The sequence below is a fragment of the Mastigoproctus giganteus genome, chromosome 11 (genome assembly GCF_048544385.1).
Source record: "Mastigoproctus giganteus isolate SK-2022 chromosome 11, ASM4854438v1, whole genome shotgun sequence".
Taxonomy (NCBI): Eukaryota; Metazoa; Arthropoda; class Arachnida; order Uropygi; family Thelyphonidae; genus Mastigoproctus; species Mastigoproctus giganteus.
In genome coordinates this window covers 129,967,950-129,981,831 of record NC_143585.1, presented here as the reverse complement: position 1 = coordinate 129,981,831, position 13,882 = coordinate 129,967,950, and the positions used below count along the sequence as shown (strand labels likewise).

The following is a 13,882-nucleotide window of genomic DNA, read 5'->3' as shown; positions in this document are numbered from 1 at the left end:
TCTAACGAATCTAGTCTATGTTGTGGAAATGCCGTAACTGGCATATTGTAGTGAGGGATTGGTCTCATCGCTGAATCCAGGTACAGATAAACAATCTTGTGCTTATTCGCTAAGAATCCAGTCATATTCACGTTACAAAAATAACAATCAGCATCGTCGTATTTTGGCTCTTTCCGTATCAAATTTCGTCCAGTGGAAGTTTCACTACATGCGGAAGGATAGATAGATAGATATAATCTGTAATAAATAATTACAGATATAACTGCTGCTCCATTCGAACAGCAGTTCAAATAATAGCTGCTGTCCACGCCTTATTCTTGATCATCCGTAGGGCTGCCAAAGTATAACTGGTAAATTTTCTAAATATTTGTCGTTTTCTGTGGCGATTTTAGTAGGAAAGAGCCGTGCACTGAGCAGAATTATTGGAGTAGTCTTACGCAAGTCATTACGATGAATATATTTCAGTAATTGGCCGGATATTACCTGAAACAATTTATAACCAAACAATTACATTATTAAATAACAAGGACACAGATATATTCAAAAAATTACATAAATATGAATATATATAAACAGTAAATAAATAATAATATTCATTATTATACACACAATGGCCAAAAATATGAATCTTTGTATTAAGATTTGTAAAATAATAAGAGAAGTTTACCTAAATATTGAGCATTACAGCTCTGGTTCATACTATTAAGACAGAAGAAATGCGAATAAATTCAAATAGATGCAAAGAAAACTGTGACTTGGGTTGATGACGCTTTGCCTCGTTGAGTATAATCACAGGCTGTTCGACTGCAGTAATCTGACGCCAAAATGGTGAAAATGCATGATTTGTTAGACTTTGAAAAAGTCTTATCATGGGTGCACGTTTCGCAGGAGCCACGATTCAAGAAGAAAAAGACATAACTGGTTTTTCAAAATCATCCATCTGAAAGGTTTTTAATGACTCGAAAGAAAGTTGTTCTTCCATATCCCAAATGTGTAAATATGGCGGCAGAAAAACAATACTACGAGACGAAGTCGTCGTACTCTAAGGAGGACTGTACGGAAAAATAGGGCTGCCAGTGTTCGAGCAAATAACATCCGAATTCAACCAAGCCGAGAACTGCTCTATTTCAACCCGTACCATGTGCAGTGAATTGAAGAAACTAGGTATTGGCAGTCGCCTGCCTATTCAGAAGCCAGCGAAAAACAGAAAATTCCGCTTGCAGTGGTGCCGAATAAATCGTGATTGGAGAGTGGAATGATGGAAGAGGGTCATGTGGTCAGACGAATCACGATACACTTTGTTTTGTACTAATGGTAGAGAGAGTGTGGCGAGAACTTGCTTGCCTTATTAATGAAGCATTCATTTTTTCATCTTTACCAATAGAGAATTTCCATTCTCTCTGCTCTTAGCTGTTCTAATATGATGTAAACGCTGTAGACTAGCCACATAGATTTTAAAGAGGAACAGCTGTATCTCTTTAAAATCCGAAATTTTTTTAAATTTTCGTTTTAAACTTTTAAAAACTGGCACTCCGAGAGTGCCGCATTTTAAAGTAATATGAATATGGCAGAATTGCAGACAAGAAAAGAAATAAGATCGAAATCCCAGCTATTCAGATTACAGAAGTACTTGAAACACAAAACTGAAGGTAAAATAAAAGAAATCTTACCAACTTCATGTTTTTATTAAAACTGGTGGAAAACAGAACAAATGCACAAGGATTTAAGCTACAAGAGCATGGCATTCTGTAGTAGAGGGTTTTTTTTTTTGTTATTGTTGCGTAAGTATCCTGTGTTATTTTGTTAGATCCGGATGCTTGGGTTGACTTAAAGGGTACTATTAATTTTTTTTAAGTAATTCATAAACTAAATGATGCAAGTTCTAATTCCTCGTGAATGAAGCGAGACGAGCAAGGGATTCCTCGATCCATAACAATGCAGTTTAGCAAAAACTAATTCATAAATGACCAAATCACCTGGAAAGGTCAGGATAAGTCACAAACAAGCTATCAAATTCCATAAATAAAAAATATTTATGTATTTGGGATTTGAAAGCTGGTTACTTGATTGATTGAAATTTAAAATTTATAAACAAAAGGTTCTTTACTCCATATTTAAACAGGACTGGTTAAATTTAAATCAGGAAGAACAAGTGCTTGTGCGATACAGCAAATATTTCCTCAACTTTTCAAATGATTTCTTGTCAGAAATATGTATATACTGTATATATGTTTACACGCAGGCGACCTCCAAAAATTCTTGAATATTCCAGGACTTTCGCCATTACTTTTTGAGACTAAACGTAGCATTATCGAAAATAATAGATTGCTTTATAAATGCAAAGTGCCAAATAATGGTATACATTATATATTGTTTGTGTTTTGTTATGTGTATCACAAAGGATTTAATCTGAAATAAAATTAGATGAACAATTTAAAAGGGAAATACTCACATTGGCTTGTAGCAAACCAAGCAAGCCGTTCCAGGTGTTTCCCTGTTTCATTCCAAAGTGCTTTTCGTCCGGTTCTATCCAGTCATACCTAATAATAAAATAACAATCGTACATTGCTTATGGGGGGTAAGTGAAATTCGGCATAACATATTAGTATTAATCGAGTTACTAGTGTGAACACATATTGTGCACACTGTTACCAAAAGTAGGGGGCCAGGAAAAGCACATCTAACACGTCTACTGATACTCCGTTATAATTTCCTTTATCAAGGGCATTACATTCCGGAACCTATACCGGTCGCTTGATTACAGGCACAGCTCGCTCCTCACTGCTGTAGCAATAATTCTTTTAGTTCCTTTTGTGATGAAATAACGGACTATCACGTATTAATTTCCGCAGATTTTCAATGGGGTTTAGGGATGACAGGGAGATGACGGGATTCAGCATCAGGTTCTTCGAGCTGCGCATATATAGAACAACAGTTGGTGATATTTTGATGTAAATTACTGTGTAGTTAAAAAAATGAAGCACTGTAAAGTACACGTGATCTAATAAATTACTTAAATGAGACCGTTCCCCATTGAATTATTCAATCTCCAAGAACTTGTATTGCTGGAACGACACATCATGTGTCGTTCCTGCAATACAAGGGCATTATTTTAGCCCTGCCATCTGCACAAAAGAATGTAAATCTGAATTAATCCGACCGCATATGCATTTTCAATCCTCTAAAGTCCAATCGCATCCATTCAAATACCACTCAATTTCTGTTTTTGATTTTTGGGTGAAATGAGTAATTTACAGATAGGATGGAGGAAGCAGAATGTTTTTTTCATTTTGTAGCAGAGCAAGTCCGAAACCCTGCGGCACCTACAGCAGCATACTGGTTGCGTGGCCAACCGCCTCCCCCAGCTGCCAGCTAAGGACCAAAGAAGAAGAAGTATGAGTGATGTCTTTTGAGGTTATGATTGCGCATCATGGACGGATCCAGTATTCCTCACATTTCAAGGTACAGCTATAAAATGGTTTTCGCAGGCCTGTAACTAAATAGTCCACCGGAGTGAACCTATTGTTAATTCTCTAGGAGGTACCTGGATCAGGTAGTGTATAATCCGCTGCCTCTACTCTGCCAAAACTGGAGGGAGTGTGTATGCGCCATATAAAAAAAAAAAAAAAAAACTGATCACTTCATACATGTCTCCCCCTCCTCTCTACTTTTACTTTACTATTGAATACATACATCGTGAATAGTAAAACTAAAAGAGAAATTTATCTACGATCACAATGTACCCGGTCTTAGTTCTAATCTTTATGATATCCATTTTCACACAGTCCGACAAGTCCGCTTACTTTTCCTGACAGAATTCCAATTGTCGGTTGCTTTAACGCTTACTCATTTCACTTTCCTTAATTATTCGCGTTATGATCCTTTCGCTTCGAAGGCGGTACTTGTGCATATGTGGGGTGCCGCCCAAAATACCGACGTACCGATTGCCTTTAAAAAAAAACAGTTAAAGTCCATATCTCAGAAACTGTTTGCAATAAAAAATGTTTTTCATGTAATCAACACTACCGCTGAAAACGTTAAAATTTTATTTGAACACATGGAATATGTACATTGTAATTATGCAAACAGTATATGATAATGTTAATATTTTATGTCATATTAATGAATAAACAACACACAATTTATATATAAGTGCGTGTGTGTTCATAAAATAAAATAATATTTATAAAGATACATTGTGCGCAATACCGCGAAGATAATCCATCACAGATCTATTATCAGGATCGTTCACAACCGTCATTCTAGTCTCAACTCGATTGTCGCCTTCTTTCGTTTTGGATAGGATCCACCACGAAATATGCAATATGCATTCTGTCTGGTTATAGACCTGTTGCTGTTCTCTTTTTGAAATTCTTCGACGATCCTATATACGCCAATATGTGCTCGTCCAACTATACACTCCCATTTTCTATGCTAAGCCTCAACAATGTTTTGGATGCGTGGAATTTCAAGTTGAATGGAATCGTATACGGACCATAATGTTTTGTGGAAATAACGGTGGAGCGAGAATTATCGTACCATTACGCATGTAACGTCTAATTCTTCCATATATATATAATTGTCTTCAAACCACTGTATCACATCACTAGCTTCCCTCGGTAAAAGTGGCTTCAGAACATTAAGTGCTTGTGGTATCTCACCAGAAGGAATAAACGCCAAGGCACACAAATGTCGAAGCAACAAACTAAATATTTCATCGGTGCCATACTGAGATGCCAGTCCACTTGCTTGAATTTTTATCCAAATAAATTGTCCCAGGTAGAAAAAAGCAGACCTTATTAGACACGTTAAGGAACTAACCTTTGAAGGCATTTATTGCAGCTAATTCTAGGTCAGTTAATATGGCCTATGGTCTCAATTCAATTTTATTTTCTTCGCCAAAGTCGAATCATATCTTGAAACAAACATTTATAATGTTTTTCACTCTTATTCGTCATCAACACATAAACTAAGGGAAAGAATTCGATAGTTTTCATTACCGCCGGGTGCATGTATTGTATATAATTGATAAAAAAAAATGTGGGCACGGTTTTAAATGTACCATCCATAATCTAATATTGAGCATATGATAGGCTTTGAATATTTACTTTTGTTGTAAAAAGAAGAATTCTTTCCTCTCCAGCTGCAGAATCTTTAACAAGAAATCTCATTTTCTTATTTTCTTCTTATTATTATAACACTGTAATAAGAAAGTGGGATATTTTTTCCTGTTACCCCTTTCAAAATATCCTGCCGGCGCCCATGGTCAAGCCTAATGTACTTGTCAAAGAAATTCGTGAAAGTACAGCTAATAACAAAATAATAAATAAATACCTGTATAATTACAGTTTTAGTTATACTAATGATATTTATGACTAATGTTACGCAGCTGCCAAAATACATAACTCTAAATATTCATATTTTGAAAGTATTCTTATATCAAGTTTTTATCTTTAGCATTTCAGTGCTATAATTATTGCTCAAACGCCTTATAGAAATACCAAAATTCGACTTGAAAAATTATCAATTAAATGCAATATAATAAAGTAAAATTAATTAAGTCGTTTTTATTTGTTTGATCGTATTTTAAAACTGTTTGTTTCTGTAACAGAGAAAACATGATCTTCAAATAGAGAGAAGTTAAAATTTTTGTTATTTTTTATATTCTTTCTACAAAACTAATCTAATAAGGTAAATTTTACTTACTAAAAAACTAATGAATATATAGAATTATATTCATATATTTTTACAATATAGTAGATACTGTCGGGATTTTGGACTAGACCTGTCCGCTCTGATATTCCTTGTGAGAGCGTACATATGCACAAATCCTAATTTGAAATCTTCTCTTTTTTTTTATCTCTTCTAGCTTAAAATCTCTTTGCTCCATTCTGACAAATTCATCTGTTACATCTATCATTCTCCCAACTCCACTGTTCACTGTGAACTCCGACATTCTCCAATGTAAATTTCCTATTGGTGAAGTAATTTTTCATGGTGATATTAATCATCACAACTTGACTTGGCTTCAGTTTTCTAGTTGCACGGACCCATCTGAACGATGTGCCGAGAATTTTGCGATTACTAATTTTTATTATATTACGGTTACCCGTATTTGTATCTGTAAATTGCGTGTGTTCTCTGGTCGATTTGCCTGTTTTGCTGGACGAAAAAACCCCTGTTTCTGGGGGAAAAACCTTGCTATCTACGCCTGAGACCGACTAACTCAGCCACGGAGTGAAAAAGACCACTAAAGTTCCTCGCGTCATTGACGGGATTCGAACCCGGGCCTTTTCCACCCGGTGTGGGGAGGACGGTGACGATACCACTGTTCTACCGCGCAGATGCCATTACTAATTTGTGGGGAGGACGGTGACGATACCACTGTTCTACCGCGCAGATGCCATTACTAATGACCTTACTCAGATTGTCCATTTACGTACCAGATAATCCCAACCAGCACTATCTTTTTCTGACAAACAACCCTTCAAAGTACACCGCCAATGCCAGGGGGTTCGCTAAGCACTTCAGATCACGACTTCGTGAAGCCTCTCTCTCTCTCTCATGGCTTCGTGTTGTTTGGCATTACAAGTATGAAAAATGAGATTATATAAGAGATTTATATTCCTTTGTTGATTGGATTACTGTTACAAATCTTCTGATCTCGATGTTTGCACAGATTTTATCAGTGAAATTATTCTTGTAAGAATGAAATCCCGTATTCCACGTTTAAACCTCGTCCTTAGTTTTCAAATAAACGTGGTAAATGCTGTTCAAGATAAGATGTTGCATATCCAATTCGCTTGCATTCAAATCTAAGGATTCGTTTTCTGCCTACACTAACGCTCATAATAATTGTAAAGCAGTTAATTAATCATTACAAACCAGATTTTGAACAGGCTCAAAGTAGAAAACTTGCTACTTGTCCAAAGGGTAGTTGAGCATTCTTTCATAGCTTTGGCAAGCAAAAGTTGCTTGCCAAAGCTATTGGTCGCAACTTTTGTCTGTCTATACTCCCATCCCTGTTAAAAACTGATGGTTCTATTGCCTCCTCAGCTAAAGATAAAGCCAACTTACTAGCATTTTACTTTTCTTCTCGCCGCTGTATTGATAATCTTGTTAAACCTCCTACAATACCCAATAAACCATACTGAAAGTTGCTGTACTCTCCTGATTAAAACATGTTAGAATACCGAATATTCGTTATGCCAGTTAACTCCAGGTCCTGATTGCATTTCTCCACTTGTGATCCTGAACTTGCTTCTGTTCTGTGTTGCCTTTTTACACTTTTTTATTCAACTGGTGTTTTCCCATATTCTTGGAAACTGGATTTTCGTTCACTAGCCAGTCCCTAAAAAGGGTGACAAATCTCTTCCACCTAATTAACATCCTATTGCACTTACCTCTACTCTTCCCAAAGTAATGGAGAAATTCATCAATGGCCAACTCTTAAACCTTTCGTGTGACCAGTGATCGCCAATATGGTTTTCGTTAGTGTCGATCAACCGGTGATATACTGGCTATTGTTACATATATTTGTACAAATTCAGTAGGAAAGTTTGGTGAAAGTTAAGCAGTTCCTCTTGACATTTCTAAGGCTTTTGATCATATTTGGCATTAAGGTGCTCTAAGCAAACTTCCGTCTTATAGGCGGATATTTTTTTGCATTTGGGTATCCAGTTTTCTCTCTGACCACTGACTTCGAGTGATGGTAGATGGCTCACTGTCTTCTAACTTCTCCACTAATGCTGGGCCCAAGGCGTCCTCTCCACGCTGGGCGGAAAAGACTTGAGTTCAAATCCCGTTGATGACGTGAGGAATTATAGCTCTTTTTCACAGTATGGCTGAGTAAGTTGGCCTCAGGCGAGGTTAGCATGGTTTTTTATCTCAGAAACTGAGGCGTTACGTCCAGCAGACAAATACACCACAGAACATGTGCAGTTTACAGACAATATATAAGGCGCAATATGGTCGAAGTTGCTGATGAGCCTAAAGAAACCCTACAACCAAAACTAGTTCCAAAGGTTCAGTTCTTTATCCCACTTTTTTCCTCCTTTTATTAATGAACTTCTTCTACTGAGTGGAAATCCTATCCATCGTTTTGCTGATGATGATTCATTATATTCCACCTTCCAATGTAAGAAACTTTGTCTTGCACAAACAGCTTCGATATTAAGGACTTTACTAAGTCCTTAATATCGATATTCAGGTGCAACTTCAGTGGAACAAAGAAACTTCATTAACTTTAATCCCTATAAAACTCAGTCCTTTCTTATTTCTCGTAAAATAGTCTACTGCTTTTTTGCTGATCTTCGATGACACTCAGATTTTTAGACGTGATCACATCTCTATTAGAAATTACTCTAGCTTACTCACATCACAAATATTGCTTCCTCTGCATTCAAAAACTTGGTCTTCGTTTTCACTCTCAGCTTTACTTTTCTTCCAAATGACTACTCACTCTGTACAAGCCCGCCTCAAATCCGTCCTACAATAGAATACTATTTACACATCTGGGGCGGTGCTCCCAAAACCTTTCTACAGTTCATTCAAAAGAGGGTGCTCACATTAATTCATGACCCGCTTCTCACAGTCTCCACTCCCTGTCTTAGAGATGTTCAGTTTCTGCGCCATGCTATAAATACTTCCATGGGCACCGTTTCTTTTGACTTGGCATCTGTAATTCTCCCATCTTCCAAACTACTACGAACACGTGTCGCAACCAGTCACTGTCCATCTCCAAACTGACAGGACCAACTTTTTCTCCTCCTCATTAAATTCCTTAAACTTGTTTTCTGGAACAACTTTCTTCACATTTTCTGAAAGCCACACTCTACAGAAATGCAAGTCTAATGTCAAAAGTATCTTCTATCGTTAACCTACAACTATACACGATACTAACTACTGTACATTCTAATACCTTTCATGTTTGGGATTTTCATAAAACAAAATCACTGACTTTTACTAATAAAATTATTATTTTTTATTAAAAAGCTTAGGGCATTTACAATATGCAATCGTTATGTCTTTTATTAAATGCCGATTTGGTTACAAAGGTAGACTAAGTGGTGACAGAAGGGGACTGACTAGAATACTTTATTTGCAATGGAGTTCGCTTAACCAAGGACCGGAGATAAATAGTAGTAGTATTTGTCATATAGTGCAAGGAAGCCGCAGGCATTTGTTGCGGCTTACTTACACTATAAACTAACAGACAAAAAAACAACATCAAATAGATAAGAAAATACAAATTATATGCTTCTCAACTCATGGAGATAACTATCCAGTTGACCTTTGAATTTGTTCAAACTGCAGCCTCAACTACTTGTGAAGGCAACTTGTTCCAGCATTCACCAACTCGTTGGCTAAAACTTCCTACAATCTAATATAAACCTTAATCCCTGTAATTTGAATTATTGGTACCTAGTTCTGGAATTCTTTATAATAGTTAAAATTCCACCTTCATTCATTTTACTAAATTCCTCTCAGTGCCTTATAAACCTCAATCAGGTCACCTCTGAGATGCATGGTTGCCAAGCTCTGTAGCCCACATAATCGGAATCTTTACTCATACGGTCATCCTGAAAACGAACAACAGTAAAAACAAATCAGTCAGTTAAAATTGGATTTTAATTTTGAAGGGTTTCATTTTGGTCCACTAATAAAGGGAATATAGATATTTAAGGTATACCGCCCACGAGGGTAATACTTGCTTCCCCCAACAGGTGGAAAAGGCCCGAGTTCGAGTATCGTCAATAATTAAGGAATTGAGCTGTTTTCACAACCTAGCTGAGTTAGTCGGTCTCAGACGATGGTTGCATGGTTTCTCCCTTCTAGAAATTCGGGCTTTCATTCAGCAAATAGACCAATGAATATTCCCCCCCCCCCCCCCCCACCAATTACAGACACAATATACTGACGCCTTCTAGCCTTAGTTACTTAGACGTTTAACACGTACTTAATTTAACGTTAAGGCATGCCTACAAGCTCTAAAGAGCCTGACAGAGGGAAGTTTACAAATAGCTCACAGGCTTTGAATAGTAAGTATGGCTGCAGAAATCCTGACATGGAGTAGGCAGTTGGCAACATATAAACAAATAAATGAGCGTTTAGATGCAAGTACTTTTATACGTTTCTTAATGGGCATGCAGGACAAATTTAAATAAAAGTCAGATTTTGGCATGCTTCTGCCTGTTGTTTAAGTAAAGCCGTGCACCCATCGAATACTTGCTGTTGATAGAGTTTTAAATATTTAACTGAAATGACTGTCCTGACATTAAAGTAGTGTACGCCCATCGCGTGTCTCGATTTTATGAGGGGGGGAAAGGATGCCATTATTAACATATTCGGCAATTAACCTTCTATGAAAAATGTATTGTGGCAGGACGAGCGAATCGTGTGACTCTAATATTTCATGTACATGTATATGGCTGAAAATTTATGCGATATATCCCCATAAAGATGGAGTCGATTCATTAGAGGCACCATTGAATAAACCATGTCCTTGCGCAATATAGGCATCACCAATGACTACTGTACAAACTCTGGAATTCGATCGGTTGGGAAAGTTCACGATAGGTTTGTTTGTTTGTTATTTGGTTTTAGGAGCATTAGCAACTAAGGCCATATTGCTCTGGGGATATGCGGTGGTCATTCCCTGACCTTTCCGCATCCTCCGTATTTGGTGGTCACGGGCTCGAACCCCGGTCTAATCAAGAAGCGTGTGCTACGCACTGCTGCTCCTGCCCACCTGGCTTCACGATAGGACATGCACTTAGTGGGCGGTGAAGATTTAAAAAACCTTATTCGATTTCCTACGTTGAAAGGAAGAAATTATTCAGGGAGGCATAACTGGACAGAGAAGTGGAGTGGAATACAAAGAATGATGTCAGAATTAAACAACTCATATCTGACGGATGCAACCTATAAAACTGGAAGACAAAATGGAACCCTAATAAACAAGGAAGAAACTGCTCTACCCAAGAGAAGTATAGCGACATTGAATCCTGCAGCTGTGGCGCAACTGCTGCCTGAGATAACACTAGGACCTCCTTCCCGTACGACTCAAAAGTGAATACAGACACTCACTAAGAAAAATAACAATACAAAATAAAAAAGTGTTAGGGAAACCTTGATCATGAAACAAGAAGTACTCGGAGCAATATGGCCTTAGTTGCTAATGCTCCTAAAAACCAAATAACAACAACAAGAGGTACTGTGAATATTTTCAAAGCTCGCAGGCATTTCTGCTGTGATTCGCTACTACAGTAAATCCACCATGGATGCCTCGATTCGAGTGATAAATACGAATTAAATTTATCCTTAGAGCGGCCGAAAATAACACCTCGATCCCCAATGGGCGATTTTCATGAAATTTTGTATCTGGACCTTTTAATAATATTTGTCGAGGCATTCCAAATTTTATTAAAATCGTACAAATAAAAATCCGGCACTTGTTTCTTTTTTTCCGTACAGTTTGCATGGAATAAAGAAATTCATATTATTAAATGTATTTTTAATGCAATATTGTTAGGTTTAGCCAGTTCATGCACACTTCGCGAATATAATATTATTAAAAACCCATGATCGAGTTTTATATAATACGGTAGGAGAGAGTAATGAATATTATACAGTTGTAACTAAACTGAACCACTAAACTTAGAGAAGGTAAAATTATAGAGTTTTAAAAAGATAACTATATTTACTTTTTACTTCTATTAATAACAGGAAAAATCATTTAAGAAAAAAACGAACTTGAAACCTGAAATATTATGCACTGCGTACATTAACTTGCTTCTCTTCCACTTTTCTCTCAGTTATCACAAAATAATTTAGCTCTCTGTTAGAATTTAATAAACTTCTGGCATCTTTGCTCCTAAAATATTCCTTATGTGTGAATGTAGACGCAAAATACCTATTCGGTTTGTCTGCAACCTGAACAGGATCTTCAGCAATTAGAGCATCTATATCTGGTGGACCAATGTGATTCATGCCTTTCCTTCTAGTGTTTAAACTAGAAGGAAGGCAATGAATCAATTGATGGTGAACAGTTATTCTGTACCTATCCAATAGAAAAACTTAAAGTTAAAACAATAAAAAACAAGGTTTTCTTTATTAGTCGATACGTAGTAAGCACATAGTTAGCAGAAGAATTTACCGAGACGGTAAATTGGTCGTAGTGCCTGGAAGAATTTTATTCAGAATCTTCAACAAAGTTTGTTTTTAACGTCATATTCCTCACAGGCGCGGTAAATACCAAAGACTAAAGTTTCTTACAGCTCTAATGTCTGCACAACACTCCAGTGGACACGTTTCTTAGGGCCATGATGATACACTGTACGAAAGATTATAATGAAGAAACAGGGCACAGAGGAGCACTTAACGAATTAATAGAGAGTGTATCAATAGAGAGATTAAGGTGCTTAATGGCTGCTGCTGTGACATCCTAATTTTTCCAATCCCTTTTTCTTATCCCAGGTACACTCAGCATACACTCTGATGCAGGGAAGTTTTCTTTCGTCCGTAAAATCGATGTTACGCAGTTTTAGGATGAATTTATTCATTTTAAAAATAGGCTCAAAAGCTCATTTCTTACTTTAGTATTATAGGAACTTTCCTTATTTTTTCACTCTTTTCTAATTATTTATTATATTATTATCAAAAGTTCTATATCAAATTTTAAGATAAAATAAATGTACTTCGCTTACTGTCAGCAAATGGTGCCATAAAAGTTTTTTTTTTTTTCATAGAGTAAAAAATGTGAATTTTAAAGTCAAATAGATAGTTTTTTTTAGCCTCAGACATCCTTGGTGCAAGGATGCCTGAAGCTAAAAAAAAAAAAAAAAACACCGAATAAGAGATAGTGGGAGCAAGGAACTCCTTTCTCCCGGACGAGGGAAGTTCCTTTAGAATTCAATATACCCAAAGACCGGTGCATTGAATTTTTAAGAAATTGTTTAGGTATCTGTAACTGTGTGTTCTATGGCCGATTTGGTTCTGTGAGGGAAAACCATAGTACCCGAAAAAAAACCTCACATCCAAGTTCTGAAACCAGTTAACTCAGCACCGAGTGGAAGAAGGCAAGAAAATCTTCCTAACTCTTTTTATCCAGATCCTTCCACTTTGCGAACATGCACGTTACGCACTTGCCACCGTGGACCTCACGAACATTCCGTCATAGTCGGGAATTACATACTTAAAGATCTTTTCATGGGAATAAGCAATGAATATTTCATTCCCGTGCAGTATCGATCTTGGAAAGAAATATCCTTATTTTCCTTTGTTCCAGCAGCAGTATCCTTATTTTCCTTTGTTCCAGCAGCAGTATTATTTAAACTGTGCGAATAAATTGCAACACAGAAAATTTTAATTGAGCAGAATTTTCTCGTAAATCGACAGAACGTGTACATGTTACCAAAGAAAGATATATTTCCAGATAATACGAGCTAAAATTACAGCGCTCTTGTTTAGTGAATAACATAATAAAATTCAGATATCGGATAACCATTTTTCTTCCTTAGAGGAAAAGAAAATTAAGAATTTTCAAAAAGATCCTTTAATAGACTGCCGCTTCAAGTTTTATCTGAGTTGGACGTAGTTTCCATTGCTAATTGATAAAGTTCATGAAAAGCCATTAGAGTAATTATGAAGTTAACCACGATATATTTCGTTATTATCTCATATTATTGTTATAAATTTCGGAGAAGTTAACGCTACTCTGCATCATGTTGAAATAGTACCCTGCTTGTTTACAAAAACAAAACATACTTATCTGATATTTCAGATTATTAAATTGATATGTGAATAACTGGTGCCCAGGTTAAATCTGCAACTGATGACAGATTTAAACATTTGTGCTAATACGTCATTGATGTAGAGGCTT

General features: G+C 36.6%; 1 protein-coding gene across 1 annotated transcript in view; it reads right to left on the bottom strand.

The window, feature by feature from the left end:
• The window catches only part of LOC150078430 (ionotropic receptor 93a-like), a 237,009-nt gene that overhangs the window by 27,789 nt on the left and 195,338 nt on the right, over positions 1–13,882 (bottom strand). Inside the window, exon 9 of the mRNA XM_090385539.1 lies at positions 2,453–2,540. Within this exon, the coding sequence (XP_090241665.1) occupies positions 2,453–2,540 (88 nt within the window). The remainder of the gene's footprint in view (positions 1–2,452; positions 2,541–13,882) is intronic.